This window comes from Serinus canaria, chromosome 23 (genome assembly GCF_022539315.1).
Source record: "Serinus canaria isolate serCan28SL12 chromosome 23, serCan2020, whole genome shotgun sequence".
Lineage (NCBI taxonomy): Eukaryota > Metazoa > Chordata > Aves > Passeriformes > Fringillidae > Serinus > Serinus canaria.
In genome coordinates, this window is record NC_066336.1 from 6,272,211 (window position 1) to 6,289,731 (window position 17,521).

Below are 17,521 nucleotides of genomic sequence, written 5' to 3' on the forward strand. Positions count from 1 at the left end.
AGGGGCAGTCCCCTCTTGGGGAGTGCTGGGGGGCTGCAGGGTGCTCTGCGTGGGGGCAGCTTTGCAAACCCAAATTCTTCCCAACCCAGCGTTTTCAGGCTTTTATTTGCAAGGGAAGTTGGTGCATCCCCTCCCCACATGGCCTTGGGGGCAGGGGGGCTTTCCCCGCTCACCCCCTTGGAGGAGCCCCCCAAACCTGCGCCCTGGGGCTGGAGGGGGTGAGGGGGCATCACTCAGTCCTGCCTTGGCTGAACGTGCAAGCCCCCCCGCTCCCGGGATGGGGGTTCCCGCCCCAAATCCTGTAACTCAGCGTTCCCCCCAGCTCTGAGCACCCCCAGGGCTTTTGCCCACCTGGGGCAGCTCATCTCTCCTGGGGCAGGGCAGGGGCAGAAGGAGCCGGGCTGCCCCCAGGTTGTTAGAAAGGTTTTATTTCTCAGTATTTACAGACTCCATTAAAAAAAATAAACAACAAATCCCTGCCCTGCCCTGCCCTCCCCCTCCATGGCACTGCCCACCCACAGCCCTGCCCTCGGGGTGCGGGGCCGTTACTGGCCACGGGGCACAGGAGTGGGGCCCCACTCAAAACGGGGGTGTCTGGAGGGGCAGCAGGCAGGGGGGCACCCCGCATTCCCATTGACACACGCTCCCCCAGTCCCCCCTTGATCCCTGCTGCAGAGGGCACAGCCAAGCTGCAGCCACGAGCGCTGCGGGGCTGCCCCCATCCCGTACCCTCGTCCTGCCCCCGCGGGGCAGGAGGGAGCAGCCCCTGGGGCAGAGCTGCCCCCAGCCTGCCTGGGCCCCCAGCACTCCCGGTGTCCCCCCTGCCAGGACTCCCTTTCCCCCCCGTGCAATCAGGGTGGGTGTTTGTCTTTCAGGACTTGGCTCTACTATAAAGCAGAGGAAATAAGGTGGGGGACAAGGGGGTCCCCCAAGTACTGGGATCCCTTGGTGGGGTCGATGGCTGCTTGGAGGAGGCATATAAAATCTTATAAATTAAAGGAGATACCAAGGAAGGGAGGATTGAGATGGCCTCCCACAGTCAGTGCCAGGACTTAGGGGGGGCTGAACCCCACCCAGCTGTGCTCCCAGAAGAGACTGGGGCTGGCATGGGGAGCTCCCCCCAAGCCCTCTGCTACTCTCTGGGTCTGGGGTGTCTGGGGGGTTCACGGGGGTTCCCCACAGTCCCCTCTGCAGCCAAAGCCCTTCTCAGGTTCAAAGCTGTGTGTGAAGGCAATAAAGGGAGTGGGGGAAGGAGGGGCTGGGGTGCACAGTTTTGTCTTCTCTCTGAGTCCAGAATCCTTGTGCAAAGCCCTGTGTCCACCCTGAGCACCCCAAAAAGTAGTTTTGGGGGGCACAGACAAAGGAAGCAACCACCTCTAAAGAAAAAAAAGAGATTCATCCCAAGGCCACCCCAGAGCCTCCTGGGAGTGCCAGCAGAGGGTCACTGGTTGTCCCCGGGCTGGTACTGGGGCTCGGTGGCAGTGAAGTAGTCCTCGAGGAAGGACTGGAGGTACTCGAAGGTGGGCCGTTCCTCGGGCTCCCTCTTCCAGCACTGCACCATCACCTCGTGCAGGGAAGGGGGGCAGCTCCCCGGGCACTGCATGCGGTACCCCCGCTCCACCTGCTCCAGCACCTCTCGGTTGTTCATCCCTGCGGGACAAGGACCCTCCTGCTCAGTGACAGCACCCCCTGGGACGAGCCAGTGCGGAAACTGAGGCACAGAGTGGCACTGCCCTGTGGTTTGGGTAGGAGCCCAGTTCAGCACTGGTCCCTCTGAGGGGGAAACTGAGGCACGGGACAAGCCTTGCTGAGGAGGTCAGCCCCGGTCTGTGCCCCGCCCAGCCCACCCCGGGGGTGCACCTGCCCCAGTGGGCCATACCTGGATAAGGCACACGGCCTTTGGTTACCAGCTCCGTCAGGAGGATGCCAAAGGACCAGACATCTGACTTGATGGTGAATCTCCCAAAAAGTGCAGCCTCTGGAGCTGTCCATTTGATGGGGAACTTGGCACCTGCAATGGGACACAGGTGAGCCATGTCTGGGGCTGCACCTACACCCAGAGTACCCTTCACCTGGTGCACCCACCTCTGGGGACAGCCCACACCTGGGACATCCTGCACCAGAGGCACCATCACCTGAACCGCCCTGTCCTGAGGGTGTCCTGTGCCTGGGGTACCCTGAACGGGGGCACCCTGCACTAGGGGCACCCAGCACCCATGACACCCTCTGCCTGAGCAGCTCACACACGGGACACCCAGCACCCAAGGCACTGGGGATACGCTGCCCCAGGGTACCCATCACCTGGGACATCCACCAACCAAAATACCCACGCCCTGGGGCACCTGTCTCCTGGGGATGCCTACTCCCTGGGACACGCATCCTCGGGGACACCCATTCCCTGGGGTGACCCAGGGCATCCATCACCTAAAACACCCATAAATTTGGGGTGTCCATCGCCCAGGACACCCATTCCCTGGCACACCCGAACTTGGGGCATCCAAGCCCAGGTCCCCCAGCCCAGGGATGGCCATCTCCAGGCTAAGGGACGCAGCAGGGGACACGGCGCGGGCGCTCCCACCCTGCCGCGCCGTGTACTCGTCATCCTCGATCAGGCGCGCGAGGCCGAAGTCAGCGATCTTGCAGACGAGGTTGTCTCCCACCAGGATGTTGGCGGCGCGCAGGTCGCGGTGGATGTAGTTCATGCGCTCGATGTAAGCCATGCCCGCCGCAATCTGAGGGGGACGGAGCTCTGGAGACCCCCGGCACAGCCCGGGGCACCCCCCCTGCAGCAGCCCCCCAGTACCTGGGCAGCCATGTCCACCAGCTGGGGCAGCTTCAGGTAGCGACCGCCCCCGTCCTTCAGGAAATCCAACAAGCTGCCTGCAGGCAGAAGGAGCTGCCATCAAAGACCCCCAAAACCCAGGGGTGCCCCCCTATGAGCCCTCTGTGCCCGGGCAGTGCCCCTGCTCACCCTGGCTCATGAACTCGGTGACGATGTAGATGGGCTCCTCCGACACCACGGCGTAGAGCTGCACCAGCTTGTCGTGCCGCAGCCGCTTCATGATCTGAGCCTCCTCCAGGAAGGCCTCAGGGGACATGGTCCCTGGCTTCAGCGTCTTCACCGCCACCTTCGTGGTGCCATTCCATGTCCCTGCATTGGGGACACAGAGTCACTGTGAGCCCAGGGGACAGCCAACCCAGGACAGAGGGGTGTGTGGACGAAGTGTGTGCTTGCATGCTTGCATGCTTGTGTGGATGGATGGATGGATGGATGGGTGGATGGATGGATGGATGGATGGATGGATGGATGGATGGATGGATAAGGAATCAGGGCAGGGCAAGGAAGGGATCCCTGGGCAGGGATTGTGATCCCACTGCATCCCACCCAGGACAAGGAGTTCCCCTCACACCAGTACCAACCTCACCCCATTCCCAAACCCTTCATAGATTCCGTGCCAAGTTTCAATCTCCCCCACACAAGCAGGTACCTCCTGGCACCCTGTGATGCTCGCTGCCAGGACAGAAGGAAGCTTCTCCTGCCCGCTGTGCTCCCCCAGCCCTGGCCGGCCGGGGCAGCCTTACCCATCCACACGTCTCCGAAACATCCCATGCCAAGTTTCCTGTCCAGGGTGACGGATTCCCGAGCTATCTCCCAGGCGTCCTTAGCTAATCCCAGGGTCTGGGGCTTCACAGCAGGGCACGGGTGGGTGAGCAGATGGCACAACCCATCATTGTACTCTGTGGGGGATCAGGGGCAGGCAGGGAAGAGGAGGGAGGGAATGTGATGGGATGAAGGCAGCATGCATGAGCGGAGGAAGCAGGCGATGCCAGAGGAAGAAGATGACGAAGGTGGGACGCCCTGGCCTGGTGCTGTGGTCCCTTCTGCAGTGGGGGTCTTCTTGCCCATGCAGAGGTGCCATGGGACATCATGGGGGAGCCTTTGTCAACCCAGAGCAGGACATGGGATAATTCCTCATGCCAGCAAATTGGTGTCGCTCAGCCTGTCCTGGCAGGCACGAGCTTCTCCCAGTGGGGCACCAGGCCTGGGGGTACCCCCATGTCCCCCCTGCCTCTTCCCCTGGCTTGCCCACCAGGCCCTACCCATCCAGACTTCCCCGAACTGCCCATTTCCCAGCTTCTTGAGGAGCTGGAGGGACTCGCGGGGGATCTCCCACACGTCTTTGGTTTTGACTGAGAGGTCGGCCAGTTTGGGGGTTCCCTTGTGGCACGGCACAGCCAGGCGGCAGCACAGCCCAGCCGCCCGCTCTGCAGCACGGGAGCAGGGGGACAGGAGTCAATGTGGGCACAGATCCCCCCAGCCCTCTGCTCCCCTGCACCGCCCCCGGCATCACCAAGGCTCCAGTATCACCCAGTCACCCCCAACACAGAAAGGCACCCCCCCTCCACCTGCCCCAGGGACAGCCCCGCACCCCCCCGTCTGGGCTGGACCCCCAGTCCCCCCAGCTGCATCCGGGGACTGGGTCATGCCCTCCCACCAGAGACAATGGGAACTCTCTGCACCCTGGGCATGGAAAAGGGGAGACTCTCAGGGAGCCCCCTAATGCCACCAACAGAACAGCCCCCTCCTTCCCCAGGTCAACCCCATCAGCCCAGTCTCTTACCAGAGGGTCTTCTGAGCTTTTCCTACCCTTCCTATTGCCCCCCCCTTGCACCCTTCACCCCACCCTACCTATATAGTGCTGGACCAGCTGCTGGACGGTGCTGAACTGGGCACGGGTGGTGATGTAGTACCCCCCACTATCCAGTTTCCGAATCTTATAGTGCTTCACATGGTCTCCCTTGGCCTCATCCCAGTCCCGGATGGAGAGGGAATAGGCACCTACGTGGGGACATGGGTCAGGGAGGGATGTGGGGAACAACCCCTGGTGTCCCCAGCCCTGTCCCTGTACCTTTGGTGGTCTCGCTCTCCCGGATGAGGAAGGTGCCCCTGGAGTTGCCGTGGCACAGGAGCTGCCGCTCCGCGTCTTTGCGCCCGATCTTCCCAAAGTACCACCTGCCAGGGTGAGGGGCTCAGCGCCAGGAAAGCACCAGGAGGGGACCACGGAACCCCCATGCCAGCACTGCGGCACTGCTGGGGCTCACAAGGACACCTGGGCCTGAGGCAGGTGGGGTTGGGCTGTGTCTCCATCCCTTTTTTCCCGCTACTCACTCTTCTGCCTGGATGGAGTCCACAGGGGCCACGTAGTTGCTGGGGATGTAGCCCGTGGCTCCCGAGCTCAGTGACCTGGCCTCCCACCAGTCCCCCTCCCTGGGCAAGGAAACAGAGAACATGGAGGAGGAGGGACAGATAGACAGACCAGCCACCGTGCGCCTCCTCACCCTGCACACAGCGCCCCAGACCCCACCCATCTCTGCTGGGACCACTCAGCTCATGACCCTGGCCCTGGTACTGAGTGATGGAGCCCAGACAGAGCTTGGGTCTCCAGCCCGAGTCCTGCGGGGGCTATCCAAGGCACCAAGGCACCTCCCCGGGGTGGCACGTGGGTGGTGGGGTGGCAGGAGGTCCGCGGGGGGCTCACGTGTTGTTGATGATGTGGAATTTCTCCCCTTTCTGGAATGTCAAGTCATCCTCCGTCCTGGCCTCATAGTCGTACAGGGCAATGAAGAGTGTCACCCCCCCACCTGTGGCACACGGAAGGGACCACGGTGACCCCGGAGTCGCAGCCCAGGGGTGTGGCAGGACTCCGCTCGCCATCACCGACCTGAGATGGCCCCGCTCCGCGTTTGCAGCACGCTGGAGGTGAAGCCTCCCGGCTCCGCAAAGGACGGGGCCGAGGGCACGGCTGGCCCCTGGAAGTTGTTGAAGTCGGGGATGCGGGTGAAGATGGCCCCCGGCTGCGTGGGGTCGGGGTCGTACTGGGAGGCAGGGGGCTGCAGGGAGCCCCCCTCGCCCCCTGCCTGCCCTTTGCCAGCCCCCCTCTCTTTGCAGGGCACACAGCCCATCCTGGGCACCGCCTGTGGGACAGAGGGTCCGTGAGCCCCACACCCCCCTGGCAGGGGGCACACATGGGTACCAGTGCACGCATGGGGAGAGGCCCTGGGTGCACCCTGCCACCCCCCAGCTCAGCACACTGGACAGCAGGGGGACACTGGGGTCCCATGGGCACGGGCAGTGGCACTGCTGATGGAGGGCTGTGCTGCCCGGGGGACCCCACGTCCCCCTGGCACCCGTGGGTGCTCCACGGCGGCCCCACTCACTGCGACGGCTCCTCAGGTCACTCCAGCTGCTCCATGTCACTCCAGGGAGGAGAAGAGTCGCCTGTGGACACCAGGGAGGGCATCAGGTAGGGGGCAACACCCTTGCCATGGGCTGTAGCACCCCTTCATGGGATAAAATACCCCTGTACAGGCTGCAACACCTCTGCACGGACTGAAGCACCTCTTCCAGGGCTGCTACACCCCTGCACATGCTGAAACACTTCTGCCAAGGCTAAAATACCCCTGAATAGATTGAAACACCCCCTAACAGGATGCAACACCCCTGCTATGGGCTACAACACCTCTACACGGGCTGCAACACCAACACATGGGCTGCAACACCCCTTGCCTTGGCTGTAACACCCCTGCCTGAGCTACCACACCCCTGCACAGACCGAAGCACCCGTGCATAGGCTGTGATACCCCTGCATGAGCCACAACACCCCTGCATGGGCTACAACATCCCCTCACAGGCTGCAACCCCCCTGCATGAGCTAAAATGATCTGCATGATCTGCAACACCCCCACAAAGCTGCAGCATTCCTCCAAGGGCTGCAACACCCCGGTGTGGGCTGAAACCACATCCTCAAGTGGGTTTTTCTCTCACTGTGTCCTCACCACACTGCTCATGTCCTTTCAGAGCATGTGTGTCCCCGAGGCTGAAGGGGAGCCAGACCCCAAAGTGTCCCCATCCCCACACCCTCTGCTTGGTGGGGAGTGGATGTTTTGGGGAGCAAGGTCCCCGCTCACATCACTGTGGTCAGGACAGGCTCTTCCGGCCACATGTGACGAGGTTTCACAGAGGAGGAGGAGGAAATCAGACCTCTCCTGCTATGGCTATACGGAGACGTCCATCCCCAGCCCGGTTATTGCCCACCCACACCAGTCTGCCCAGTTTGCACCGGGCAGAGCACTCCAGCCTGCAACCTCCTGAGCTGAGAGCAGAGGGAAGGAGCAGGAAGGTGTCCTGCCTTCTGCACTCCAGTGAGCAGGAGGAGACAAAGGTTTGGGGTGGATGAGATGTTTCAGGCCAGTTTTCCCAATCATGGTTATTGATTCTCTTTCCTCTCTCTCAGTAAGGGTGGAGAGACCCCAGCTCACCCCTTCCATCTCTGCCTTTCACACTGGTGGTGCGGCAAGGCCGCAGCCATTGCCAACAGGGCAGCGTTGCCAAATCTGAGGAAACTCGTCTGGTTGGGGGTTTTATTCCTGATAATTAGTGGCTATTTAAACTGATGAACAACCCTGGCTCTCACAAACCCTGTCCCCCCTGGCTGGGAATCACCCCCCCACCACATTCAGAAACTTCCCATTTTGCTGAATTTCAGCGCTGACCAAGCACTGGAGCTGCCACAGGTGCCAGCAGGGATGGGGATGGCAAGGAGCATCTTCCAGGCAAGTGGAACCCCCCTGTGCCACAGCACCAAGGGTTTAGGTGATGTGCAGCAGCACTGCCCCCAGGCTTCCCCCTCCCTGTGCACCCAAGAGCCCCCTGAGCTCAGCCCAGGGTGACTCCATCCCCTCACGCTGCCCACGGGAAGGGGACGCAGCTGGGGCCGTGTCCGATGGCTGCGTGGTGCTGTCTGGCTCCAGCTTTCCCAAAAGGAGCTGCTCGGAGCCGGGGAGCAGATGGCAGCTGAGCCCTTCCCGCGCTGCCTCCCCCGGCACCAGTCCTGGCCGAGCTGCCAGGTCCCGCCCGCGCTGAGCCACGGCCAATTCCTCACCCCTGTCCCGCCGGGCCGGGCTGGCCACGGAGCAGCCACATCCCCGACTGCCCATCCATCTGTTCCCCAGGCCCCTGGGACACGGGGCAGCTCAGCCCCATCCCCAGCTGCTAGACAGGGCACAATATCCCTTGCACACCCCATTGTCCCCCCACATGTCACCTACAGTGCTGAGGTACCCCTGGGGTCACCTCCATGCCCTGCATCCACTCCCCTCATGGGAGAACAGCAGTGGAGAAGTCAGGCTCTGGGGGGATGCAGCCACATGGAGCCATGGGGGGGTACTGGGAATGTCACACCCCGTGCTGTGGGGACAAGCCATGGTGGCATCTGCCAGGCTGAGGGGGCCACGGTGACCTGGGCAGGAGGTGGCTGCCAGAGGAACTCACACAGCAGCTAGGCAGTCGGAAGAGGAAGCAGCAGGAGCATGGTGTGGGCTGGGGGGAGGAAGAGGATGGTGCTGTGGCCATCAAGGGGCCACAGGACTGGCAGGACTTCGTGCCCTGGGGATGGTGACAGCTGGGAGGGTCAGGCAGGGATGACAGCAGGGCTGCAGCCCCCCGGGTGTTCTGGATCCCTCCACGCCTTGTCCCACACTGCCATCCTGCATTGCTCCATGCAGACCTGGCTCCTGCTCCCTGGGAAGAGGAACCAAGAGGGCTGCACAGCCCAGCCTGGTGACACCAAGGTTCCTCTGTCCCCCTGTGGCTCTGGAGCTCCCTGGTCCCAGCAGGAAAACTTGGGCATGAGGCAGCTGCAGCACAGAAGGGGAAGGCGGCTCATTAGGACACAGGACCTGGAGCTGTGTCACCATCCCATGCCCAGGACCCCACAGACCAGGGGAAGGGACAGGAGACCACATTTGCCTGCCCCATCTGCTCCTTGTTCCAGCTCTGTGGCAGGTGGTGGCATGTCCCTGCCCCTTCCCCACTGCCCCCAGCCTCAAGGCCACCTCAATGATACCTGGAGATGGAGCCCTGCTCTAGCTCCAGTCCTCCCAGTTCACCCAGTGCCTGGTGAGTCCCCTGTGGCTCCCAGTGGGAGCAGGTTTCTCCAGAACAAGGGGTGCACAGAGGGATGGCACCCCATCCCCTGCATGCCCACAAGCAGGGCTGCTCCCTGGGATGAAAACTGAAGGACTTGCCAACCCCCAAAAATGATCTCTGCAAGCCCACCTGTCAGCCACAGGGCTCAGGACAGAGGGGTCCCCTGCCCCCCTCCCTGGCACAAGATGCTCAGTGGAGAGGGAGCCCCCCTTTCCCAGCCTTCCAGCCCCATCGCTGGCTGGGAAAGCAGGATTTCCGCTGGAAGAAGAGCAATTCCCGGATCCAAGGGGCTGCAGGGGCGGAGGGAGGGAGCCGGCCCGGGCTCCAAATACAATGTCCCGGGAGGAGCGGGGTGGGGAGGGAATTGTGCAGGGCAGGAAGCAGCGAGTTCCTGTCCCTCCTTGGGACACACCAAGGATCAGGGACGAAGCAGAGCTGCAGAGACCGGGGGGAGCATCCGCTCCGGCCAGGGCCGGAGCCCCTGCACCTCCCCCAGCCTCAGCCGCGGAGAGCTCAGCCTGCAACATCGCCCCGGAGCTCTGGCTGGGCCGGCACCCCACGGGCACCTGCAGGGACGGAGGGCACAGGTGTGTGTGTGTCCCCCCCCCAGGGTGTCCTATCCCCTCCCCAGCCTGCAGGTCCCGCACGGTGGGGGCACCATGTGCTCCGCAGGCTCCCCGACGTGGTGTCACCGCCGGTTAGTGCCAGGATGGTGACTGGAGCTGGTGGGTGCCCGCAGACCTTCACACACACACCGCAGCCCCCGCTGACCTGCTCCCCCCCAGGATGGCGAGGACGGGGGTCTCCTCCCCACCTCGGTCATTCCCAGGGAAGCAGTGAGGGCACAGTGAGAGCAGGCCCCCCAGCAGACCCCACCAGTGCCGCGGGACTCTCTGTCCCCACAGCTCAGTGGCCGCCTCCCCCGGACCCAGAGCCACCCCACACTGGGAGGGGGCATCTCCCAGCATCACACGGCAAGGGGATTGAGACCCCCCCCTCGCTGTTACAGGGCTGAGCCTCCCACAGCCTGGACCTCACAGCGCACACGTACCTCCTGCCGTCAGCCCTCCTGCTCCGGCTGGCATGGACCCCCCGCTCGCACGGGGCTCCCGACGGGACCACCGGGCAGCCCCGCTCCGGCCAGCGCTGGGGCTGCGGGGGCGGCAGCCGTGGGAGAGCGGGAGCGCCCGGCCGTGAGCTTCCCCTGTCTCTTCGGCGGCTCTGGCAGCCGAGCAAGAGCTTCCCCTCCCCTCGCCCCCCCTTCCTCCCCGCGCTCGCAGCAATGGTTCATTGTACCAGCCAGCCCCGCCGCTGCTGGATCGCCCTCCGGGTCACCCTCCGGGCCACCTCGGAGACCACAGCTTGCCCGCGGAGCCGCTACAGCGGGACCAGGCGTCAGGGGCTCTCTGGTCCCCAGCAGCAGGGGACACTGGCGTGGATTGCCAGGCTCTGCCTGCGGGGATTTACGGGGGATGTGCGGATCCAGCCCGTGCCACTGCGGGGCTGCCCGCGCCCGTCCCCAGAGCCTGGCACAGCCTCCCTGCGACCCCCGAGGGAGCGTCCCCGGCAGGGGACAACAAAGAGACATCAGATTGCGCACACAGCGCTGTGCCCCTGCAAGGACAAGAGCAAGGGGCCTGTCTGGTGGCAGGACACGCACAGCAGCCGCCCGTGCTGCTGGCACAGGCTCCCAGAGGCAGGGCAGACCCGTGGAGGGGCAGTGAACGCCCTGCCATCCCTGGGGAATGGCAGGTAGCTCTGGGCTGTGTTCCAGGGGTGTCCCACACGTCCCACCAAGATGAGGGGAAGCTCTTGTGTGACTCAAGCCAGTCCTGTGTCCATGGATTGCCCACTAGACATCAAACCCCTTATTTACCCCTTGTCCTGATAAAGTTGCTGGTGGGATGACCCTAAGATTTTGCATCGGTCACACCAAGCCATAAACTTCTGTGAGCTCTGGGATTGGGGTAAACCACACAGACCCCTGTCTGAGTCCTTCTGCAGCCCCCCTGAGCCCCCCACATCCTGTGTGATCCCCCTGCACCCTGTCAGAGTCTCCTCAGCCCTGCCTGAGCCCCCGCATCCTCTCCGAGTCCCCCTGGAGCTGGTCCAGGCTCTGTCCCGGCTCTGCCACACTGTCCTCCCACACAGCTGGGCTGGAGTGGGATCCTTCCCATCTCTCCAGAGCCTTCCTCCTCCTCCTCCTCCTACTGCTCGCCCTGCAGTTGGCCCTCCCGGGTTAACCCTCTTTGCCCTGGGGCAGTGAGTCCGGCCTCCCTTCTCCCTTCAACGTTCTCATGAGGGCGCCGGGGCTGGTGCAGGCTGGGGACCCCCTCCCCGGCGGTGTCACCCTCAACTTGTCACCTCCTGACTCATCCCGAGAGGGAAGAAAGCAGGGCTGACCCCAGCTTGAGGGGTGCCCCACAGATCCATCCATGCACCCACCCGAATACGGCTTGGGGCGTTCTGGGGCTCATCCCGCACCTCCCGCTCCCTGCAGGGCCCGCGTTGCTCCATCCCCGTCCGCGGGGCCCTGCCGGGACACGCCGAGCCCGGGGTGCCCGTCCCCCGCCAGGCACCACCCGGTGCCGGTTCCTTCCCTCCTCCTTCCCTCCCGACCGCCGCATTGGCTCCGCCGGGTTTCGCCGCCGCCGGCTCCCGCTTAAAGCCGCCCAGCCGGGGCCGGGGAGCGGGGCCGGGATGGGAGCTCTCCGCTGGCTCGTGGCCTCTGCTCTCTGCATCGCCGTCCGGGGTGAGTGTGACCCCCAGCCCGGCGCTGTCACGGCTGGGGACATCCCGGGCAGGGGAGGGAGGCGGGGGCACCCCACCAGATCTCCTCCGCTGCGCTGCAGGGGAGGTTGGAGCCTGGGGAAGTGGTTTTACTGCTCGTTGAGCCCCAAGATTTACAGTTCCTCCAAGACACAGCTGAGATGGGCGGCAAAGAGAGCAGGTGCCTTGAGGGCTTGGTGGGGCCGGGGGTGTGAAAATAAAACTAGATTGAGGCTTTAACCCAAGGGTTTTAGCCCGACAAGGCAGGACAGCCAAGTGTGAAGGGACAGGGGTGGCAGGGCAGCCGTGTCCCCGTGAGACCCCCCCTTCTGGGTGCTGATAAAGCCGAGCTGGGCTGGGAGGTGGCTGCACCCGTTGCTGCCTGCGGGTGCCCCGGAAGGCGTGTGGTGAGTACCACGGCACAGCCTGGGCTGCAGCTGCAGGTCTGCTCGCCCCCCGCCTCCCCAGGGTCGGGGGACAGGGCTGCTCCCAGCTCTCCCGGGCGGGGCAGGCGCTGTCTGGGTCCGGGCAGGTGCTCGCTCCCGGCGAGGAGGAAGATGCTGAGGGAGGGAAGGGCTCATTCCCAGCAGTTGTGTTGGCGTGGGGTTGCACAAGCTGGGAGCCTGTGGGGAGGCTGAGGAGGTCACTGGAAAATGCCAGTCAGAACTGGTAAGGGCCCTGGCACTCCTCAACCGTGCCCTGTGTGTGGAGACAGCTTGGCTGGGTCCCACCTTGGAAATATTCCAGGCCAGGGCCACCAGTGCTAGGGGTGACACTGGGGCATCACCCCAAGAGTCACCCAGGAACTGGGGTTCCCTGGGGGTGCAACAGTGCAGGGTTTGCTGCAGTGTCACGGCAGGTTGTGGCAGGGTGCTGACCCTGGAGGGTGTCAGTGCCTCAGCGTCCCTTGGATGTGCCTTTGGATGAGCTCAGGAAGCTCTTTTGGCAAAGGAGGGAAGCCCCAGGCTGCAGGGAAGGGGACACTGGCTTGGCAGCCTCCCGTCCCCATCTCAGCTGGGGACACACACACAGCCCCCTCACCCTGCCCTCTCTGCCTTTCAGGACAGGACTATGGGCTCTCCCGCCCACCCCCTCAGTTCGGCTCCATCTACCATGTCCGAGGTAAGGGGACCCCCAGCCCTGGGCAGGGGAGCAGAGGATGTTCAGCACAGGTCACACCAGGCTGTCCCGGTGCCAAACTGGGGCAGGCTTCCACAGCCGGGTGCTCTTCCTGACCCATCACCCATGGGGCTCTGTCTTGGTCAGCTGTGGGTTTGCAGGCGCTCAGGGAGGGATGTTGGGGTGCTGAGGCTTTGGGGCTGAGCTGTGTCCTGTGCAGGGGTCATTAAGCTGCCCTACGCCGAGATCGAGGAGCCCTTTGAAGCCTGGTACAACCTGACGGGGAATAAGAGCCGCATCCAGTACTATGGAGGTAAGAGGTGGCACCCAGCTGCACCCACCCTGCACCAGCAGGACTCTGGGCCTCAGTTTCCCCCTCCCTGGCACAGGGCAGGTGATAACCTACCAGCTGGCAGCGGTGAAGCCCTATGGGATGAGGTACAAGATCACACCAGAGACAACCGAGAAGGAGGTGAACACCAGGAAGTGCTTCCAGCTGCCCGGCTCCAAGGAGGACGTGGTCACTGCTCAGAGCGTCTTCCCCAGCATGAAGGGCTTTAAGGTGGGAAACCTCAGAGCCGAGACCTGCCCTGCCTCCCAAAGCATCTCCAGGCTGAGGGAGGGGGTGCTGGGAGATGCTCCTCGCTGTCCGAGCACTGCAGGCTGCTGGGACTGGCCAGGACACGTCCCCACACCCCAGGGTGCAGGGAGGGTCACTTCCCCACCCGGATCGGGGCTGGACTCCTGGCTCCTTTCCTAACTCCAGCAGCCGTGTTGGGACGTGTCACATCCCACACAAACGCTGGCATTTCAGCATGGTTTGGGCAAGCCTCTGCTCGGCAACTCAGCTCCTGCTGGCCCCAGCCTGCGTCAGGGCTGGGCACAGCACGTGAGCAGTGGGGACAGCAGCTTGTCACTGAGCTGGACACATGCCTGCATGGTGAGAGCTTGGAAACAAGCAGGAAAAATCTGAAATCTTTTCAGGTTTTTGGAGAAATGGTGTAGCCATACTCCATGCTATGGGTGCACAAATTGCTGTGCACAGCGGAGTATTCCCAGGGCACCGCTGAACCAGACAGGGGGGTCTGCCCTGTGTTGCACCCCATATCCTTGCCCCAATTCCACCCCACGCATGGCTGTGTGCTAATGGACATGGAGCCACTGGATCCAGCCGGAGAGGACTGGGCTGTGCAAAGGGGCTGGCTGGGCAGCAGGTGGCCTGGGGGAGGTTGAGGTCCCCTCCCTGAGATCGTGTCCCCCCCAGTTCCTGCGGGAGGAGTACTACGAGGGTCGGTACTGTGCTGTGTGGCAGAACGTCACCCGCTGGGCACAGAAGAAGAACGTCTACACCCTGTGGGTGACCAACTCCAGCTGTGGGGTGGCCCCCGTGCACTATGAGATGCGGGGGTACAACAGCCTGCTGGGCTCCCACTACGACAAGTATGAAATCGCCTACACTGACTTCGACAACAGCTATCCTCCTTCCGTCTTCGACCTCCCCGTCAATGGTGAGCCAGGGAGGGACCCCCCATCCTTTCTGTGGGGCTCGGGCTGACAGGGTCCTCTCTTTGGTCCCCAGAGACCAAGTGTGGGGTGCTGCCGGGGAATGTGGCAGAGCACCGTGTGCTGGCAAACCCCATGGAGGACCTGGTGGGCCAGCACCAGCCCTGGGCACACCGGGTTTTCCATGAGTACCGCCAGCAGATGGGGCGGCGCTACGGCTCCGCGCGGGAGCTGGAGCACAGGCAGAGCATCTTCGTGCACAACATGAGGTACAGCGGGGGGGATGAGGACCCTCTGGGGGTGCTGTCACACCGAGGGGGCGGTGGCAGGGCCAGCTGGCGCTGTCTCCGCCGCGGTGGCAGGTTTGTGCACTCGCGGAACCGCGCCGCGCTCTCCTACACGCTGTCCCTGAACCACCTGGCCGACCGCACGCCGCAGGAGCTGGCAGCCCTGCGGGGCCGCCGCCGCAGCGGGACCCCCAACCACGGGCTGCCCTTCCCCACGGAGCTCTACGCCGGCATCATCCTGCCCGAGAGCCTGGACTGGCGCATGTACGGTATGCGTGGGGTCAGGGGGACACCAGGGTGCTTTGGGAGCAAGTGCTCCTCACCCAGGCCTGCACTCAGTCCCACAGAGCTCCCCTGCTCCCCATCACTACACTGAGGAGCCTGTGGGACTGTGCTGTCCCCGGAGGTGCACGTCTGTGAGGTTGGTGAGGCACTGGAACAGGCCGTACAGAGAACCCAGGGCTGTCCAAGGCCAGGCTGGGCAGGACTTGGAGCAACCTGGGACAGTGGAAGGTGTCCCTGCCCATGGCAGAGGGTGGAACGAGATGGTGTTTGAGGTCCCTTCCAGCCAAAATCATTCTCTGTTTCTGTGACTAAAGGCAGCTGGGTCAGCACTTGGCCCTGAATTCACCCTGGTGCCCCAGGGACAGATGTGCCATCTGAAGCAACATCTGGCTTCACCCATGTCCCCATCAGCTGGGAGTGACACCCCCAGAGCTTGCCCCTAGGCAAGGGTGGGGGTCCCAGCTTTGCTAGTGCATTTACCCCCTTCTCAGTTAGCACCGATATCTAGCTGTGCTGCTTCTGGACCTCAACTCCTGCCTCAGTTTCCCTTCCACCTGCCTCCATCCCTCGGTGTCAACACAGTGTCTCCTGCCCTGCCCCATTGTCCCCAGGCGCTGTCACCCCTGTGAAGGATCAGGCTGTGTGTGGGTCGTGCTGGAGCTTTGCTACAACGGGAGCCATGGAAGGTGCCCTCTTCCTCAAGGTGGGAGCAGGGCTGTGCCCCACGGTGTGGATGGGAGCCTGCAGGGGGCCTGTCCCCATCCCTGGACTGTGTCCCCCATGCAGACCGGCGTGCTGACCCCCCTGTCCCAGCAAGTCCTCATTGACTGCTCCTGGGGCTTTGGGAACTACGCCTGCGACGGGGGCGAGGAGTGGCGAGCGTACGAGTGGATCAAAAAGCACGGGGGCATTGCCAGCACCGAGTCCTACGGTACCTACAAGGGGCAGGTGAGGAGGCCCTTGTCCCTGGTGGCCTTCCCAACATCTTGGGCCCTTAAAGCCATGGTGGGGCCCACTAAGAGGCTCTTGAGATGAGGATGTCACCTCGTCCCCAAGGCACCAGGCTTCTGGGGTTCACGGTACTGTCAAGGCCATGCCCCAGGGCTCATCCAGGCTGTTTTGTCACCGTGCTCCTCAGTTTCTCTTCTTGCAAAACAGGGACAAGGCTCCTCCACCTGTGCGTGGTGCCATGAGTCACTCCATGCCCCGGGGTACCCAGAGAGGGAGCAAAGCTGCCTGGGGATGGGGATGTGGCAGCAAGATGCGGGCAACAGCCCTCCAGGGCTTTGTGTGCAGAGCCAGCTCCCCACCTTGTGTCTTTGAACTAGTGGGAAAACATCCCCAGCACCCTGGGCTCGGGAGGACAGCGGGGTCAGAGCCAGGATGCTCTCACAGCCCAAATTCCAGATCACTGCCTGCACGCGCAGGGTCAGGCAGGGAGGCAGGGTCCCAGCGAGGGATCCTGGGGGTCCTGATGACAGTGTGTGTCCCCTGGGTGTGCAGAATGGCTTGTGCCACTACAACCAGTCTGAGATGCTGGCCAAGATCACGGGTTACGTCAACGTCACCTCAGGCAATGTCACAGCAGTCAAAGCTGCCATCTACAAGCACGGCCCCGTGGCCGTCAGCATCGACGCCTCGCACAAAAGCTTCTCCTTCTACTCCAACGGCATCTACTACGAGCCCAAGTGTGGTGAGACAGGCAGCACTCGGGGCATGGCAGGTCCTGGGTACCCAGGGAGATGCCAGAGCACCTGGGAACCAGCTTTTTGGTCAAGGGAGGGGTGGAGGAGATGAGTCCTGAAGTCCTCTGCAGCACTGGGGGTAGCCCTGGGAGCAGGGATGATGTCTGGACTGGGATGTCCTCTGGACAGGGATCTTCTCCAGGCAGGGATGGTCTCCAGAAAGGAATGGTCTCTGTAAAGGGAGTCTCTCTGGACAAGGATGCTCCCCAGACAGGGGTGCTCTCCAGTGAGCCCTGTGCCGTGTCCTTCCCTGCAGACAACACGCCGGGATCGCTGGACCACGCCGTGCTGGCTGTGGGCTACGGGGTCCTGCAGGGAGAGACCTACTGGCTCATCAAGAACTCCTGGTCCACATACTGGGGCAACGACGGCTACGTCCTCATGGCCATGAAGGACAACAACTGTGGAGTGGCTACTGAGGCCACCTACCCCATCCTGGCCTGAGCCACCCTGGCTCTGCAGGGAGAGCCCTGGGCGGCATTCTCAGCACTCAGCCCTGGACCAGGCCCTTCAGTGGAACCATCAGGAAGCTGGGACACAATGGGACAGCCCCACTCAGTGCTGGACGCAGGGCAGGACGGGGACTCAGCACTGGGCTTGCCAATAAAGACACTGGAAAAGTACTGGATGGCTTCTACAGGAGGGATTCAATTGCTGCCCACACAGCTGTGCCCCCTGTGCCCCAGGGACACATCCTGTACAGGTCCCGGTCCCCAGCCTGGTTTTCCTGGTCCTGTGGGACCCTAGGGGCCTCCTGGGGAGGGGACAATCCCACCTGGCAGAGCCAGCTGGCTCTCACAGCCAGTCCCAGACACCCGGGGCGA

The 17,521-nt window shown here is 63.2% G+C and overlaps 2 protein-coding genes across 4 annotated transcripts; one reads left to right on the forward strand and one right to left on the reverse strand.

The window, feature by feature from the left end:
- Nucleotides 1-397: 397 nt before the first annotated feature.
- On the reverse strand, nucleotides 398-10,205 carry FGR (FGR proto-oncogene, Src family tyrosine kinase). 3 transcript variants are annotated; one of them, XM_050983308.1, is made up of 13 exons: nucleotides 10,041-10,204; nucleotides 6,220-6,280; nucleotides 5,724-5,976; nucleotides 5,541-5,643; nucleotides 5,171-5,269; nucleotides 4,911-5,014; nucleotides 4,691-4,840; nucleotides 4,102-4,266; nucleotides 2,972-3,151; nucleotides 2,804-2,880; nucleotides 2,579-2,732; nucleotides 1,880-2,011; nucleotides 398-1,650 (listed from the first exon to the last, which is right to left on the reverse strand). In XM_050983308.1, the coding sequence occupies exons 3-13, from the start codon at nucleotides 5,962-5,964 to the stop codon at nucleotides 1,442-1,444; spliced, it is 1,614 nt and encodes a 537-aa protein (XP_050839265.1). In that variant the 5' UTR covers nucleotides 5,965-5,976; nucleotides 6,220-6,280; nucleotides 10,041-10,204; the 3' UTR covers nucleotides 398-1,441. The 3 variants fall into 3 exon arrangements, with proteins under 3 accessions (XP_050839265.1, XP_030088493.1, XP_050839264.1); XM_030232633.2 differs by lacking the exon at nucleotides 4,102-4,266 and adding an exon at nucleotides 3,583-3,738 and having other exon boundaries at nucleotides 5,724-6,280; nucleotides 10,041-10,205; XM_050983307.1 differs by having other exon boundaries at nucleotides 5,724-6,280.
- Nucleotides 10,206-11,579: 1,374 nt separating this feature from the next.
- On the forward strand, nucleotides 11,580-17,320 carry LOC103823601 (digestive cysteine proteinase 1-like). The gene is made up of 11 exons (XM_030232994.2): nucleotides 11,580-11,741; nucleotides 12,821-12,880; nucleotides 13,098-13,190; nucleotides 13,267-13,439; nucleotides 14,142-14,385; nucleotides 14,457-14,649; nucleotides 14,743-14,936; nucleotides 15,564-15,655; nucleotides 15,739-15,900; nucleotides 16,456-16,645; nucleotides 16,954-17,320. The coding sequence occupies exons 1-11, from the start codon at nucleotides 11,690-11,692 to the stop codon at nucleotides 17,139-17,141; spliced, it is 1,641 nt and encodes a 546-aa protein (XP_030088854.1). The 5' UTR covers nucleotides 11,580-11,689; the 3' UTR covers nucleotides 17,142-17,320.
- The last annotated feature ends 201 nt before the right edge of the window (nucleotides 17,321-17,521 follow it).